Source organism: Pelodiscus sinensis, chromosome 3 (assembly GCF_052426305.1).
Source record: "Pelodiscus sinensis isolate ZL-2025 chromosome 3, ASM5242630v1, whole genome shotgun sequence".
NCBI lineage: Eukaryota > Metazoa > Chordata > Testudines > Trionychidae > Pelodiscus > Pelodiscus sinensis.
Window position 1 is genome coordinate 11,626,860 of NC_143054.1, and position 13,474 is coordinate 11,640,333.

Genomic DNA, 13,474 nt, shown 5'->3' on the forward strand with positions numbered 1-13,474 from the left:
CTTTTTGCAAAAGAACTCTTTCGCAAAAAGGCATTCTTTCTCGTAGAAAGAAAAATACCAATTGTGTAAAAACCCCTCTGTTCTTTCAATTCTCTTGCACAAAAACGTGCTTGAGCTGTAGACGCTCTGTGAGTTTTTGCAGAAAACCTGCTGTTTTTCCTAAGAAAACATAGCCTAAGAATGTATGTGTATCTGTGTCTGCATGCATTATGTGCATGTACATATATTTGTATATATTCATACAAACACATCTCTTTAAAATTACATATTGACTGGAAAGAGAAAACTGATGTTGATTTTATGTAGCACTTTACTGAGACATGCCATGAGAAAGGAGCTTTCTGTGTTAAACTTTTGGATTCTAAACGCTAACGCCTATAGGGTCTGATTCTTCATGCACCCTCTGAATTGAGCCAGTACCAATACCAGTGCATGAATTATTTAGATGCAGCTCTTACATCTTTAGATTCGTGCCAGTAGTGCACATTCTCTTGATTGCTGCTTGCTGGAGTTCTTGATTGTACATAGGGTGGAAAAATAAGAATCACATTGCAGGAAATGTCACTTAACATGTTTCCCTTTTGTCCCATCAACATTGTCACAAAAACAGAGATTGGAAAATCAATGAAAGTTTGGGCAATGTTGAGGAGCTGGGTCAGGTCTCATTTTCCATGTCTGCTTATCATCTTGATGATTTCACTGTGGTTTCTTCCTTTCCTGGCTTGCGATTGCTGATTTCAGCGGTGTGCTAGTGGGGCCCCAGTAAAGAGGGCTGCTAGCATCCCTTGAAATGCCATGCATTTGCCAATCAATTGCCCTGTTTAAAGACAAATCAATGACTTTGTTTGCTAATAGTCAGAGCCTTCTTCCTGAGTCGGAGACAAAAGATGGAGTCAGGGATCACTCATTATTTCCCATTGCATCTGGGGCGCTGCCTTGTTTACAGCTCTAGACAGCGCTGAACGGCAACACGTCCCTATCGCGTTTGACAATTGACCAGGAAGATTTGCATGATTGAAAGGGACAGTTGCTGAGGCTGAGCTGGCACAAGCCCCACTGGAGGGACCAGGCTGTGTACCTTGACAGGCTTCTGACGGCAGGTGCATGGAGCCGCGTGAAGCTCTCCTGGGCCTAGCCAAGACTGAGGGATGCTTCTATCCAGAGTGAAAGCAGAGGCAGTTTCCCAGGAGAGGTACGCTCTGGATCTGAGCCTCTTCTCCTCCTTGGCTTTCCCTCAATCTGATGCTACTATCCAGCAGAGCCCCCAGACAAGGAGCGGAGGTGGGAGGGGGAAGGTTGTCTTTCCCCTCCCAGGATGGGAAGGGAGGTGGGAGGGAGGGAGGGATGTGAAAACAAAGGCTGAAGGAAGGGATAAGAAAGAATATGATGGTTTATATCAGTGCAGACAAAAGAGCTTTCTCATCTGCACTGATATAAACCATCATGTTCTGCTGATATAAACCATCATATTTAGCTGACCTATTTACCAGGAAGAGCAAAGCATAGAATACCACGTGGAGGGATACTGATAATTGAAAAGATACGTGTAGGGTACAGCAAAACTGATCTCTGTGTGGTCTGGCAGAAAAAATCCCTGGTTGTCTTTTTTTAAGATAAAACCAGCGTTTGTGCTTTGTTTAAAGCTCCCATTGCTAAGTAATCACTCTTGGGGTACGTCTAGACTGTGGGGTACATCTAGACTCCAGTTTCCCAAAAAACTCCACTGCATCTGGGGAACGCGTTTGCTCATCCGCTTTTTTTTGCGGAAGAACAGACATGTTCTTTCGGAATCCCTGTCTTCCTTATTCCATGAAGACGATGGGATCTTCCAAAAGAGTGTGTTTTTCCAAAATTTAGCCCAGTGTAGATGGGCCAAATTTCAGAAAAGCCTCTTCCGGAAAAAAAAAAAAAGTGGAAAAAGGTATGCAAATTGTGGAGCTCGTTTTGCGTCCCTTTTTCCAAAAAATAGTTGTAGTCTAGACATAGCCATACAATTTTTCACCTTGTGAACCCATAGTATGGCTGGATTTTTCCTCCTGTGAGACAGCCTCTCCAAGCATGTGTTGCATTTTTGCATGCTTCCTTCAAACCCAACCTGGGTCTTGATCTCAGGAATTTTGCCTATAAGAGGAGAACTTGCTATATTCTGGCAGCAAACAAACTAGCTCTGCCAGCTGGCTATTGTTGAAGACTCATAAATCTTTTATACATGCCAGCCCTTGGAAAGGAACAAAGGCTATGTCTAGACTACAGGCTTCTTGCACAAGAAGCTTTTTTTGGAAGAGATCTTCCCAAAAAACTTCTTGCAAAAAAGCGCATCCACAGTGCAAAAGCTCATCAAAAAAGTGATGTGCTTTTTTGAAAGATAGCATCCAGACTGCGTGGACGCTATCTTACATGTAAGCAGTGATTCCTATGGACATAATGGCCACCAGGGCACCTGTGCTTTCACCTCTTCCCTCTTCTTCCAAAAAATCTCTCTCTTCCCCATCCATACATGCTTTTATGCAAAAGAGCTCTTTCGCAAAAAGGCTTCTTCCATGTAGAATGAGGATTACCAATTGAGCAAAAAGCCTTCTGTTCTTTCAATTTACTATAGAAAGAACATGGTTGCAGTGTGGACATAACTCAAGTTTTGTCCGAAAAATATCCATTTTTTTGATAAAACTCTCTAGTCTAGACACAGCCAAAGAGAGGCATTCTGGTGCAGGATGCACTATATGATGTCCTAAGTCGATGGGAGATTCTGCTTTTTCTGTGGCAGGACTAGGTGTGGATTTTACTCCTCCTGAAATCCATCACCTTCAACCATTTTGCTTTATTTGTTTCGATTTCAGCAAGGCCACATGAAAAGAACTCCTGGCTCCAAGTGTCCTTGATAGAGAAGTGAAAATACAATCTGATGAAACCCCGTCCTGATGAAGCAAATCAGCCGCTTTCTTCTACACAAAAGAAGCCACAAAACCCAACATTTCCCTACTTCAGCTTCCATAAAAGCCATGTCCTCACTCATGAAACACACAGAAATTCCAGTATTAGATAAGGTGTATGATGGGCCCCAAAGACCAACAGATTCCAGCAATTTGAAATCCCAGGAAGCAGAAGAGTGAATTTCTAAGGACTTTGTGGAGAATTCCCCACTAAGGCTGTGTCCAGACTCAGGGTTTTTTTTGAAAAAAGTAGCCTTTTTTCGAAAAAACTTCACCTGCATTTAGACTGCAGCCGCGTTCTTTCGAAATTAAATCAAAAGAACGCGGCTATTCTTTCGATGTCGGTAAACCTCATTTCATGAGGAAGAACGCCTTTTTTCGAAAGTGCTCTTTCAAAAAAAGGCATTCTTGAATGCCAACAGGGCTTTTTAGAAAGAGAGCATCGAGACTCACTCGCTGCTTTCTTTCGAAAAAGCGGCTTGCTTTTTCGAAAGTACTGCTTGCTGTCTAGATGCTCTTTTTCAAAAGAGGCTTTTTCGAAAGATACTTTTGAAAAAGCCTCTTTTGAAAGAGGCTTGCAGTCTAGACATAGCCTATGGGTGCCTTCTGTTATGTACTTCTCGCGCCCTTTATGTTGTTTCATTTCTTAGTGGTCATAATTGGCAAGGTGAACAGAAGGAAAAGCCATAAATAGGGGCTTGACAAACAGTACAGTGCAGTCAGAATCTCTGTACTAGTTAGGATAATCAGTAACACTTTGATGAAAGGGATTACAGACAACATAAACATGTTGGCTGTGTCTACACTGGCATCCCTTTCCGGAAAAGTGATGCTAATGTAGCACTTTGGAATAGGCAAATCCGCGGGAGATTTAAATATCCCCCACGGTATTTACATTAACATGGCTGCCGCTTTTTTCCGGCTTGGAGATAAGCCGGGGAAAAGCACCAGTCTAGACATGATTCTCCGCAAAATAAAGCCTTTTCTGGAGGATCTCTTATTCTTGAAAGTAGGATTAAGAGATCCTCCAGAAAAGGCCTTATTTTCCGGAGAATCATGTCTAGACTGGCGCTTTTCTCCGGCTTATCTCCAAGCCGGAAAAAAGCGGCAGCCATGTTAATGCAAATCCGCGGGGGATATTTAAATCCCCCGCAAATTTGCCTATTCCAAAGTGCTCCATTAAAAGCATTTCCGGAAAAGGGTGCCAGTGTAGACGTAGCCATTGTGTCAACACTGGTGCAATCTCACACAAAAGCGGCCGCTCTTGTGCAAAAACTTGCTGCCTGTCTACACTGGCCGCGTGTTCTTGTGCAAGTAAACTGACGTTCTAATGTATAAAATCAGGGCTTCTTGTGCCAGAACTCTGACGCGCCCACTCAGGAAGAAGCCCTTTTGCGCAAGAGCTCTTCCAGAAGAGGCCAGTGTAGACAGGCAACATGAATTTCTTGCACAAGAAAGCCCTTTGGTTAAAATGGCCAACAGAGCTTTCTTGCACAAGAGAGCGTCTACACTGGCATGGATGCTCTTGCACAAAAGCACATATCTTGTGCAAAAGCACATGCCAGTGTAGATGCTCTCTTCTGGAAGAGTTTTTGCAGAAGAACTCTTCCGCAAAAGAGTTTTTGCATGAGAACGCCAGTGTAGATGTAGCCGGAATGTAAAAATCAGGTTCCATGTGAACAGCGCACAGGTAGAACATGCTGTCCAGGGATTGGTTCCTGGACAGTAACCAAGCCATTCCAAGAACATGTGATTCAGCATAGAACAAATGCAATGTGAAGTGTAAGTGCACATAACGGAAGAGGTTGTTTATGTACCTTTGTCTGGGTGGGGTGCCCTATGCTTAAGTCTGATTGACCCAGTATCTCTTTGCTGTATGCCAAATAAAAATTCCCGAGTGAGGAAATTCGGAGTTGAACTGAATGTTTGAGAGCCCAGAGAAACAGATGTGGGGTTCTCTCAGAACTGGGCAAGGTGTTCTGGATAATCCAAGTGGAAAGGTTTTGGGAGGAATCTCAACTCCCCTATTGCATCAGGAGAGAGCCAGTTTCTCATGTAGGCTGACCTCTATTTTGGGCTTTATAGCTCACAGTCAGCATTTCAGATTCCACCCGGAAACGAATGAGCAGCCCATGCCAATCCTGGAGCACTGGTGTAGTGTTCATTATGTGATGCATGGCTTAACAAGCAAGCTGCCACTTTCTGCACCAGCTTCCAAGTAGTTTTAAGTTTGCTCCCCTACCATGCCCATTGTAATAACTTAATACTAAGGAGTGGCCCATGGTTTTGAGGGGTAGGTAGAGATTCAGTTCAATTCCTTGCTTTCCTACAGATTGCCACATAGCTTCTGGACAGATTGCCACATTGGTTCTGGGATGTGGAAGTGCTGCAGAACCTGCTGGCTTGAAATGGTTTACGTTATTTACAGTTTGGTTCAATGGCTCACAGCATCCCCACTGTACAAATTGTTCCAGCCCCCCTTAATTGCCATTATGACCTCAGGCAAGTCTCTCTGGTTTGGTTCCTCATCTGTAAATTAGGGGTAATAGCACTTCCCTACCTCTCAGGGTGCGTCTACACAGCACCCTAAACGCAAGTCTTATTTCAATTCTATTTTGAAATAGCTTCTTTTGAAATGTGGCATGTCTACACAGTGCCAAATTTCAAAATAACGCACTATTTCAAGATATCCCTTAACCCTTGTAGAACGAGGGTTGTAGGGATGCCGAAATTATGCTCCCGTTATTTCAAAAAATATTTCAAAATAACGGGTGGCTTGTGTAGATGCGGGGTAACTATTTTGAGGATACCTCCAATATCCCGAAATAGCCACGCTATGTAGACGTGCCCTCAGAGATCTTGGGAAAGTAAATGCATTAAAACTTCACTGAGATGCTACAGTAATGGGAGTGCTTGTTGAAAGCCTTTTGACCAGCAAATAACTCTGTGGAAATTTTTTTAGCTGCTTGTGGGCAATTCTAGATTTGAAAAAAAGATTGTTTTCTGACAAAAGTTCTTTGTTGAAAAATATCTTCCTTTTTTAGGGGGAAATTGTTAATATTTTGAACCAGTTATAAGCAATTCACAAAGACACACACACAAAAAGGAAACATTTAAATAACCCAAACTATAGATTGGGTATAGAATCCTTATCTACCTTACAACAGCATTATGACACTTCTTTGGTTCATGTGTGAGATTCTCTGAGCAGAAAGCATTATACAAATGTGAAGGGAAGCACAGTATAATGACTAAGCTCCTGGAATGGGAGATAGGAGACTTGAGTTTTAACTCCTATCTCGCCAGTGATTCACTTATGGACTTTGTCAAGTCACTTTTGCTCTTTATGCAAAATGGGGATGAAGACATTTAAACCTAGAAGGATGGAAGGGGTCAGCAATGCAATGCAAATGATTACATAGACAAAGATAGGGGTTAGCATCTTTTGTTGGATCAACCTCATTGGTGAATGGGACAAGATTTCAAGTTATTCAGACCTCAGAACTTGTCTCTCTCACCAACAGAAGTTTGTCCAATAAAAGACATGTCTTCACCCACCTCATCTCTTTAACATCCTGGGGCCAACATGGCTACCACAACATTGCAAACACATTATTACAGAACAGAAGTATTACAGTATGTTATCATATAGCCTACCTTCAACCAAGGAAGTCAGAAGGGTGACATTTGCTGCTTTCCTTCTTCCTGCAGGCAAATTCAGTCCCAATCTGTCCAATTTTTCTCGCAGACAGCGTCCCCCATTCTTGGATTTTGCTCTGTCATAAGAGAATGGAATTTTTAAAAATCCCACCTTGATTTTATTCCTAGATTCCTAGATTGTAATATCAGAAATTCCTATTCTAACCTTTTTTATAACATAGGCCATACGAGTTCTCCAAAATCATTCCTGAAGGAGATCAACTTGTTTGTTTATTACACACCAATCTAAAATTTCCATTCACCCCTTTTGCTAATCTAGGGTTTATCCCATCACTGATGGTGTCAATGAAAAATCAGTCAGGGCCAGATCCTTATTCCCTTACTCACACTGAGTAGTGACTTAATCTAAAAGTGGTCCCTTTAACATGCCGTTTGGGTAAGGTGATATTCAGCATGGGTACGGCGACCAGAATCCAGCTTTAAATGACTCCAGACGATGACTATCCACACAGTTGGAGCAAAAGTTTTCACATAAATGATGCTACTCTAAAAGTAGCCTCCTGACCAGAAATGGGCAAAATTGATCAGCTGAAAGTTTTTCTGGTGCAAAATGCATTTTAGGCAACAACGAAATATTCTGTGAATCTATGTTGATTCCAACAAATTGTTCTTTTGGAAGCATCCCCATCTCCCAGAAAATCCAAACAAACAGAACCATTTTGTTTTGATGTTTTCTGTGTGAAAACGTTTCAATTTTTTTTCCAGTTTGAAACAACTTTCAAAAATTATTTTTAATATTTTGAAACCATTCAAAAATATTTTAAAATGATCAGCATTGAAACAAAGCATTCCATTCATCAAATGTAGTTTTTGCTTAGGGCTCGTCTTCACTCTACGGCGGATCCACTGGAGGTCAAGTTATCGTGTCTGCTTGGACACCATAAATAGAACTCCAAGCACTCTCCCGTAGACTTGTAGGATGAGAAGAGTAGCTGGCATCAACAGAAGTAGCTGGCATCAAACCCCACCAACCTTGCCACGTAGAAGAGGGTTCAGTAAGTATGTTGACTTCAGCTATACTATTTATATAGCTGAAGTTGCATAGATTAGATTGAAGGAGGTTGGGAGTTTAGTGTGGAGTACTGACATACCCCTTATCCAGACTCCTCACAATTTACTCCAGTTTTCTCCCTTGTTGTGTGAGAGCTGTAGTAAGTTGAAGTAGATCAGCTCACTGCCTGTTGAATACCTAATCGGCTCTTCTGGCTGGTAAGAAATTTGAAGGGAAACAAGACCTTGCCCACTGCCTTATTCTTTCTGCCATTTTGTCCCATGATAGGAAATCAGGCAAGTAGCCTCACCTTACTCCATCATGGCTAGAGTCAAAGGCTGAGCAAGGCTGAGTAGTGGGCCTTACTCGCTCATATTCCCTTGTGTGGCTAAATAAGGGCTGTGACTAGGGCTTGTGGGTAATTTTCCATCAACATTCTTTTTCAATAGTAAGTTTAGATTTTTGACTAAATGAACTTTTCCATGCCAAAAAGAGTCTGCTTTCCATGGAACATTTGGTCTTATTGAGGAAAATTTGATTTTTTTAAATTAAAAGTCTATTTTTCCTTCAGAAAATGTTGGTAAAAAGAATTTTTTATTTGTTTTCATTGACATTTTCCTTAGAAGTTGCTGCCTTTCAATCCGTTTTCTGAGCTACTCTATCTAGGTGATCCAGAGGAAAAATCTAGAAGCAAAAGAATTACAGTACCTGTACTACCTTGAATCTGCTACACCTGACCTTATCTTACCTTCTCAAAATACCTCCCAAGAGTGAAGCATTGAGGCATTCAGGTGGAGAGAGGCGCCTCTTCACCTCCGCAATGGTCACTTTGTATTTAGAAGTGGAGCTGAGTAGAGATAAGCGTCCAGGTACAGAGCAAAAAAGGTCTGTGGGGTTAACAACACAGGTGCCACCTACAAAACAAAAGGCACATGCCTTAGGTTAGAAGGCAGAATCAAAGTATTGTCACTGAGATGTTCTCCTTTGCATAAAGGCACAAGTTTCTTTCTTTCTTTCTTTCTTTCTTTCTTTCTTTCTTTCTTTCTTTCTTTCTTTCTTTCTTTCTTTCTTTCTTTCTTTCTTTCTTTCTTTCTTTCTTTCTTTCTTTCTTTCTACAGTTTTGAGAAGACCTACTAGATTGCAGTCTAATTGGAGGAGGAAATTAACCATTTAAAAAAAATTTTTTTAAGCCAAAACACACCACTATGATTAACCAGTCTAATATGCACAAGACTACTGTGGCATAACACCCAGTAATTCCTGGATCTAGCATGACAAAAACTTAAGGCTGAACTAAAGCACCTGCTTGAGACACTTGGTCAAGAGTTAGAAACTCATCAAGTGATGGAGCCTTTACCACACCCTTGAAGATCTGTTCCAATGGTAAATAACCAACACCGCTGAAAGGCTGCATTTTAACATTTACAACACTATATAAGATCATTCAGGAACACTGGTGTCCTGTTTAGTTTAGGAGAAATGGATGTGTAATGATTATAGGGTATATTTTTTAATCTGAATGGTTCCGGAGGTCTTAGAAGCCTCAACCACTTTGACTTTCATTAGGCCAGCCCTTCATCTGGTGTATCAGCATAACTCACTGGAGCTATACTGGTTTATCCCCAGATGAGTTCTGGACCAATATATCCCCTGTCCTTAACATCTGTTTAGTCAACTAGGACATTGCCAAAAGCTTGTGGTTGCAGAATATGATCAACAACTCTGCTTTTCAGGAACAATGGAACTTTCTACCACAAGAATAAAGCTAATCTCTGCAGGAGACAGCTTTCTGCAGGGCTGGTCTGAGAGTTTGGATGAATTCCTCCATTAACTAATGATCTCCAAGTGCAAGGTGTATTTCTATGAACTGCCTTCTCTAATGTGCAAGCTCTGCTACGTATGTGAACCCAAATTTGAGCAGGCATCTAGGTGTTTGTACAGAGAAGTCAAGCATGCATGCAGTGGAGTTTGTACATGAACAAGTCTGGGTTGTATAAAAGTCCATGCCCATTTTCACATGAGCATTTTAAAGTTTCTGGTCTCTGATGTGTAGTTGCAAAATGCAATGCAAATTTGGTGATGGCTTTGGATGTTTAGCTGATCTCTCCACTCTGATAAATTTCAGTATAGCATTGTTGTATGTATATAATGTATTTACACACACACATGCATTTAAGTATAGAGGAGTTATAGATAGAGATCTGTTTATGTTAAAGTAAGAAGAAAATGCCTTGTATGTTTTACAAACAATGGGACTGTACTGAAATTAATGAAATATCAACATTTCTCTCTGTTTCTTAAATTAAACCCATATGTGCACAAGTAATTTACACTGAATAAATAATTGTTCCTTTAAAATGAAAATATTTTGGTCCCACCTTAGCTTTCTGTCCTTAACTTGTGCTTGTTGAAAACCTTGTCGTTAATCTGTAGCTGTAAATACCTTACAACTAAAATGTTTAAAACCACATTTATCATATACTGCAATCCCATTAAAAACAATACAGAGGGGGAACATGTATGGGAACATGTGTGTTTTTTCTTCAAAACAAAAATTTTGAACAGCGAAAGTAGGGTTTTTTATATAAACACTGAAAACAATATGCAAATTAGAACACGATAAAATCTGTTGCATATAATTATTGCACTATGTTAATTATTCATTGATACTGCACCATGGAGGAAGGTGGAATTTACAAAGATTGCTCCAAAAATAGGCCTCAAGGAGCAGGCAATCTTCTCGCAATCTGCTTTTCAGCCCTTACTCACATGGATACTTCCACTTGGGACAAGAGAGAATAAAGACTCTAGGACTGGCCCTTAAATCCAACAGACGGGACCAAGCAGTGTCAATAAACAAAGGGAGAGCAGGTCAGAATAGACCAGAAAGGACAAGTACAGCGGCAGTGAAAGATCACAAGTTATGCATCTTGTAGCATGCACATATTTCTTGCTTCCAGTTCTTTTTTAGTTACTATACTAAAATGAAGAGATGAAGTTGAGGGGAAGCCGAGGTCAGCAATGAAAGCCCTGACTGTGCATTATTTCCTATAAAAGAGCAATGACAGCGACTGGGGTGGATCATTGCTCACCTTCAGAAACTGCGTTGTGGGCATAGAGCATCAAAGGGATTGTCCTTTTAGCTGGTATCCCACCACAGGCAGTAGGCTACAGCAGAAATGATAGAGGACAGGGCAAAAAAAAAAATCTCAGCCTCTCGTGAGCTTAATCAATGTCAGATGACCCGTGCAATCCTCGGTCACATGAGCAGTTTTCTCTCCCCTCAGTAGCTGTTCTTTACCAGATGCTGCCACTGGTACTCATGCTGAGTAGTACCTTGCCCATGAAAAATCACTGCCCTACATGAGTAAAGTGGCAGATTGTGAGCAGTTATTCACATGAGTAGTCCCGGTGAGGTCTTGAAAGGGTGCCAATGGGATTACCGTTGCTAGCAAGGCACTGACATAAATCATTTTGGGGGTGACTCGGCCCATTCACTATTTAACTGACCCCACAAACTTTTCCTTATTTATGCAAATGGACCTGATGACGACAATGGGACCATTCTCAAGATGAAGCATTATGGATAGGGGGAAGTAATAGTAGGATGATGTATGGAGCATCTAGCTTCCACTGTGGAACATGCCTATACATGTGACTAAATTACATTCTTTCTCATTGCCACATGACTTTGTCCTCTTATTTATCATCCTCATGACCATTTCCACATATATAACTGAACAGAGGAAATAGGGAAAAATGGTAGCTGTAATGTGGGGAACAGAAGACACAGGAGAGGTACGGAAGATTCTGGGCCCAATCCTCCAATGTACAGAGTACCTTCATCCACCATAAGCGATAAGGAGTCCTGTAGCATCTTATAGATTAACAGGTGTATTGGAGCATAAGCTTTCGTGGGCAAAGTGGGTCTTTGCCCATGAAAGCTTATGCTCCAATACATCTGCTAGTCTATAAGGTGCTACAGGACTCCTTGTTGCATTTGCAGATCCAGACTAACACGGCTACCTCTCTGATACTTCATCCACCATGAATTTCACTGGGAAATGAGGATGATGTTACGAATTTCCTAGCAGAACTAAGTGCTTTAATAGGAAAAGATTTCTTAATTTTAGTGCTGTAATATTTTGAGGCCCAATCCTATTCCCACTAAAGGCAAAGTGGGGAAATCTTCCCATTAACTTCAATAAGAGCAAAACTGGTTCCTTTGTGCTGGACTCTGCTTTCACTTTGTTCCTTCAATCCTGATCTGACCATCACTTCTTGAAATAGAATTAACAAGAGTTGTGCTAAATAGCCGACAAATTAACATTAAAAGGAAGTATGTGCCAGCAGTGAGAGAGTAATGGTACTTTTTCTCCCCATTACAGTGCAAAATACCAGCCACTAATAATGATAAATGCATCAAATAAAAATGGCAGGAACAACTATGTATTCCACTAACTTACTAGAAACACAGGTCAGTCCTGTCAGCACAATGAAAATGTCAGTAAATTAAGGTGTAAAGACAGGATGGGGAATTGGGGTTAAAATGTTTCCCTTTAATATTAACAGAAGATGTACACAATAATATAAGGTGGTGGAAAATAATGAAGACTGTTTCATTTAAACACATGCTTAATTTTAAATCTCATGGGCATACTTAAAATTAAGCATGCAGTTATTTGCTCTTTTGAACAGGGCACATGTGTGTCCATTTATTAATAAATCTGTGTTCTCAAATCCTTTCCCTCCATTAGTTAAAATTCTGTACATTAATTATTATTTCAATAGAAAACTATTCTATTGCTTTGTCAGAAATGTGAGACATATATTTCTCCTGCTATCACTGCATTGTGGCTGAATATGTTTCTGACCTGTAGCAAAAAGCATGCACATAATAGCAATATTATTTAATATTTGTTAGTAATAGCACCCACAATACAGGAAGTTAAATACAGACAAATAGAGGTTATTTAAAGAAACAACAAAAGGGCTTTTCTAGTAGAAGCAACATAAACCACTAGAGTCATCTTATATAAGTGATTAACAGTAAGTTCTGTTCTTTTATTATTCTATTATTCATATCTATGTGTTCCTTTAAAATAAATTTCTGGGTTATAATTCATGACAACTTCCAGAACATTTTTTTACCCTCTTCTGAAAATCTAGCAAATGTACAGTGTATTGCAAAATGGAGAAATGTAAATCCTTGTTTTCTTAAGTAATAATAGAGTTGACCAAATGGCTAATGATGAGTGATTTATTTGACACAATTTACCTCCTTTTCAGTTTATGAGTCATTGTGGGCAATTTAGAATTTTTTCAAAATTATTCATCAAATTATTCAGCAATTCATATCTGTGAATGACTGCTGTTTGTAGTTTATTTCAGAGGACTTCAATATAAATGTTCAAAATGTCAAATCCGAGCTGTTTTGGGTTATTTGTGACTGAATACATATAACTTTTGCAATCATGTTTCTTTACATTTTATAAATTCAATTTTTGTGAATATCTCTGGGAGTCATTTAACATGCTGTTTCCATGTACATTCATGTAATAAATTTATTTACCAGAATATTCATGTTCACTAAAGAAAAAAGGGAGATGAACACAGCAGAAGTGATTATATCTATATCAGTAAATATTGAGGGTGGGTTTTGTTTAGGCTTTTGCGGTTTAAGATCCCGATCTAGCCAATAATATAACCCTGTGTGTAACTGCAAAATCATGAGTAATCTGATTTTGTTCAGTAGGAGCTGCTGAGTTGTCAGTGCTTTTGAAAATCAAAGCAGGAAGAGATAGGCCTAAATAGGTGTTGAAGAGCCTAACAT

At 40.1% G+C, this 13,474-nt stretch overlaps 1 protein-coding gene across 1 annotated transcript in view; it reads right to left on the reverse strand.

The window, feature by feature from the left end:
• The window catches only part of TFAP2D (transcription factor AP-2 delta), a 58,927-nt gene that overhangs the window by 35,294 nt on the left and 10,159 nt on the right, over positions 1-13,474 (reverse strand). The window contains exons 3-4 of the mRNA XM_006137022.5: positions 8,390-8,555; positions 6,588-6,706 (exon numbers count right to left, since the gene is read on the reverse strand). Coding sequence (XP_006137084.2) covers positions 6,588-6,706; positions 8,390-8,555 — 285 coding nt within the window. The remainder of the gene's footprint in view (positions 1-6,587; positions 6,707-8,389; positions 8,556-13,474) is intronic.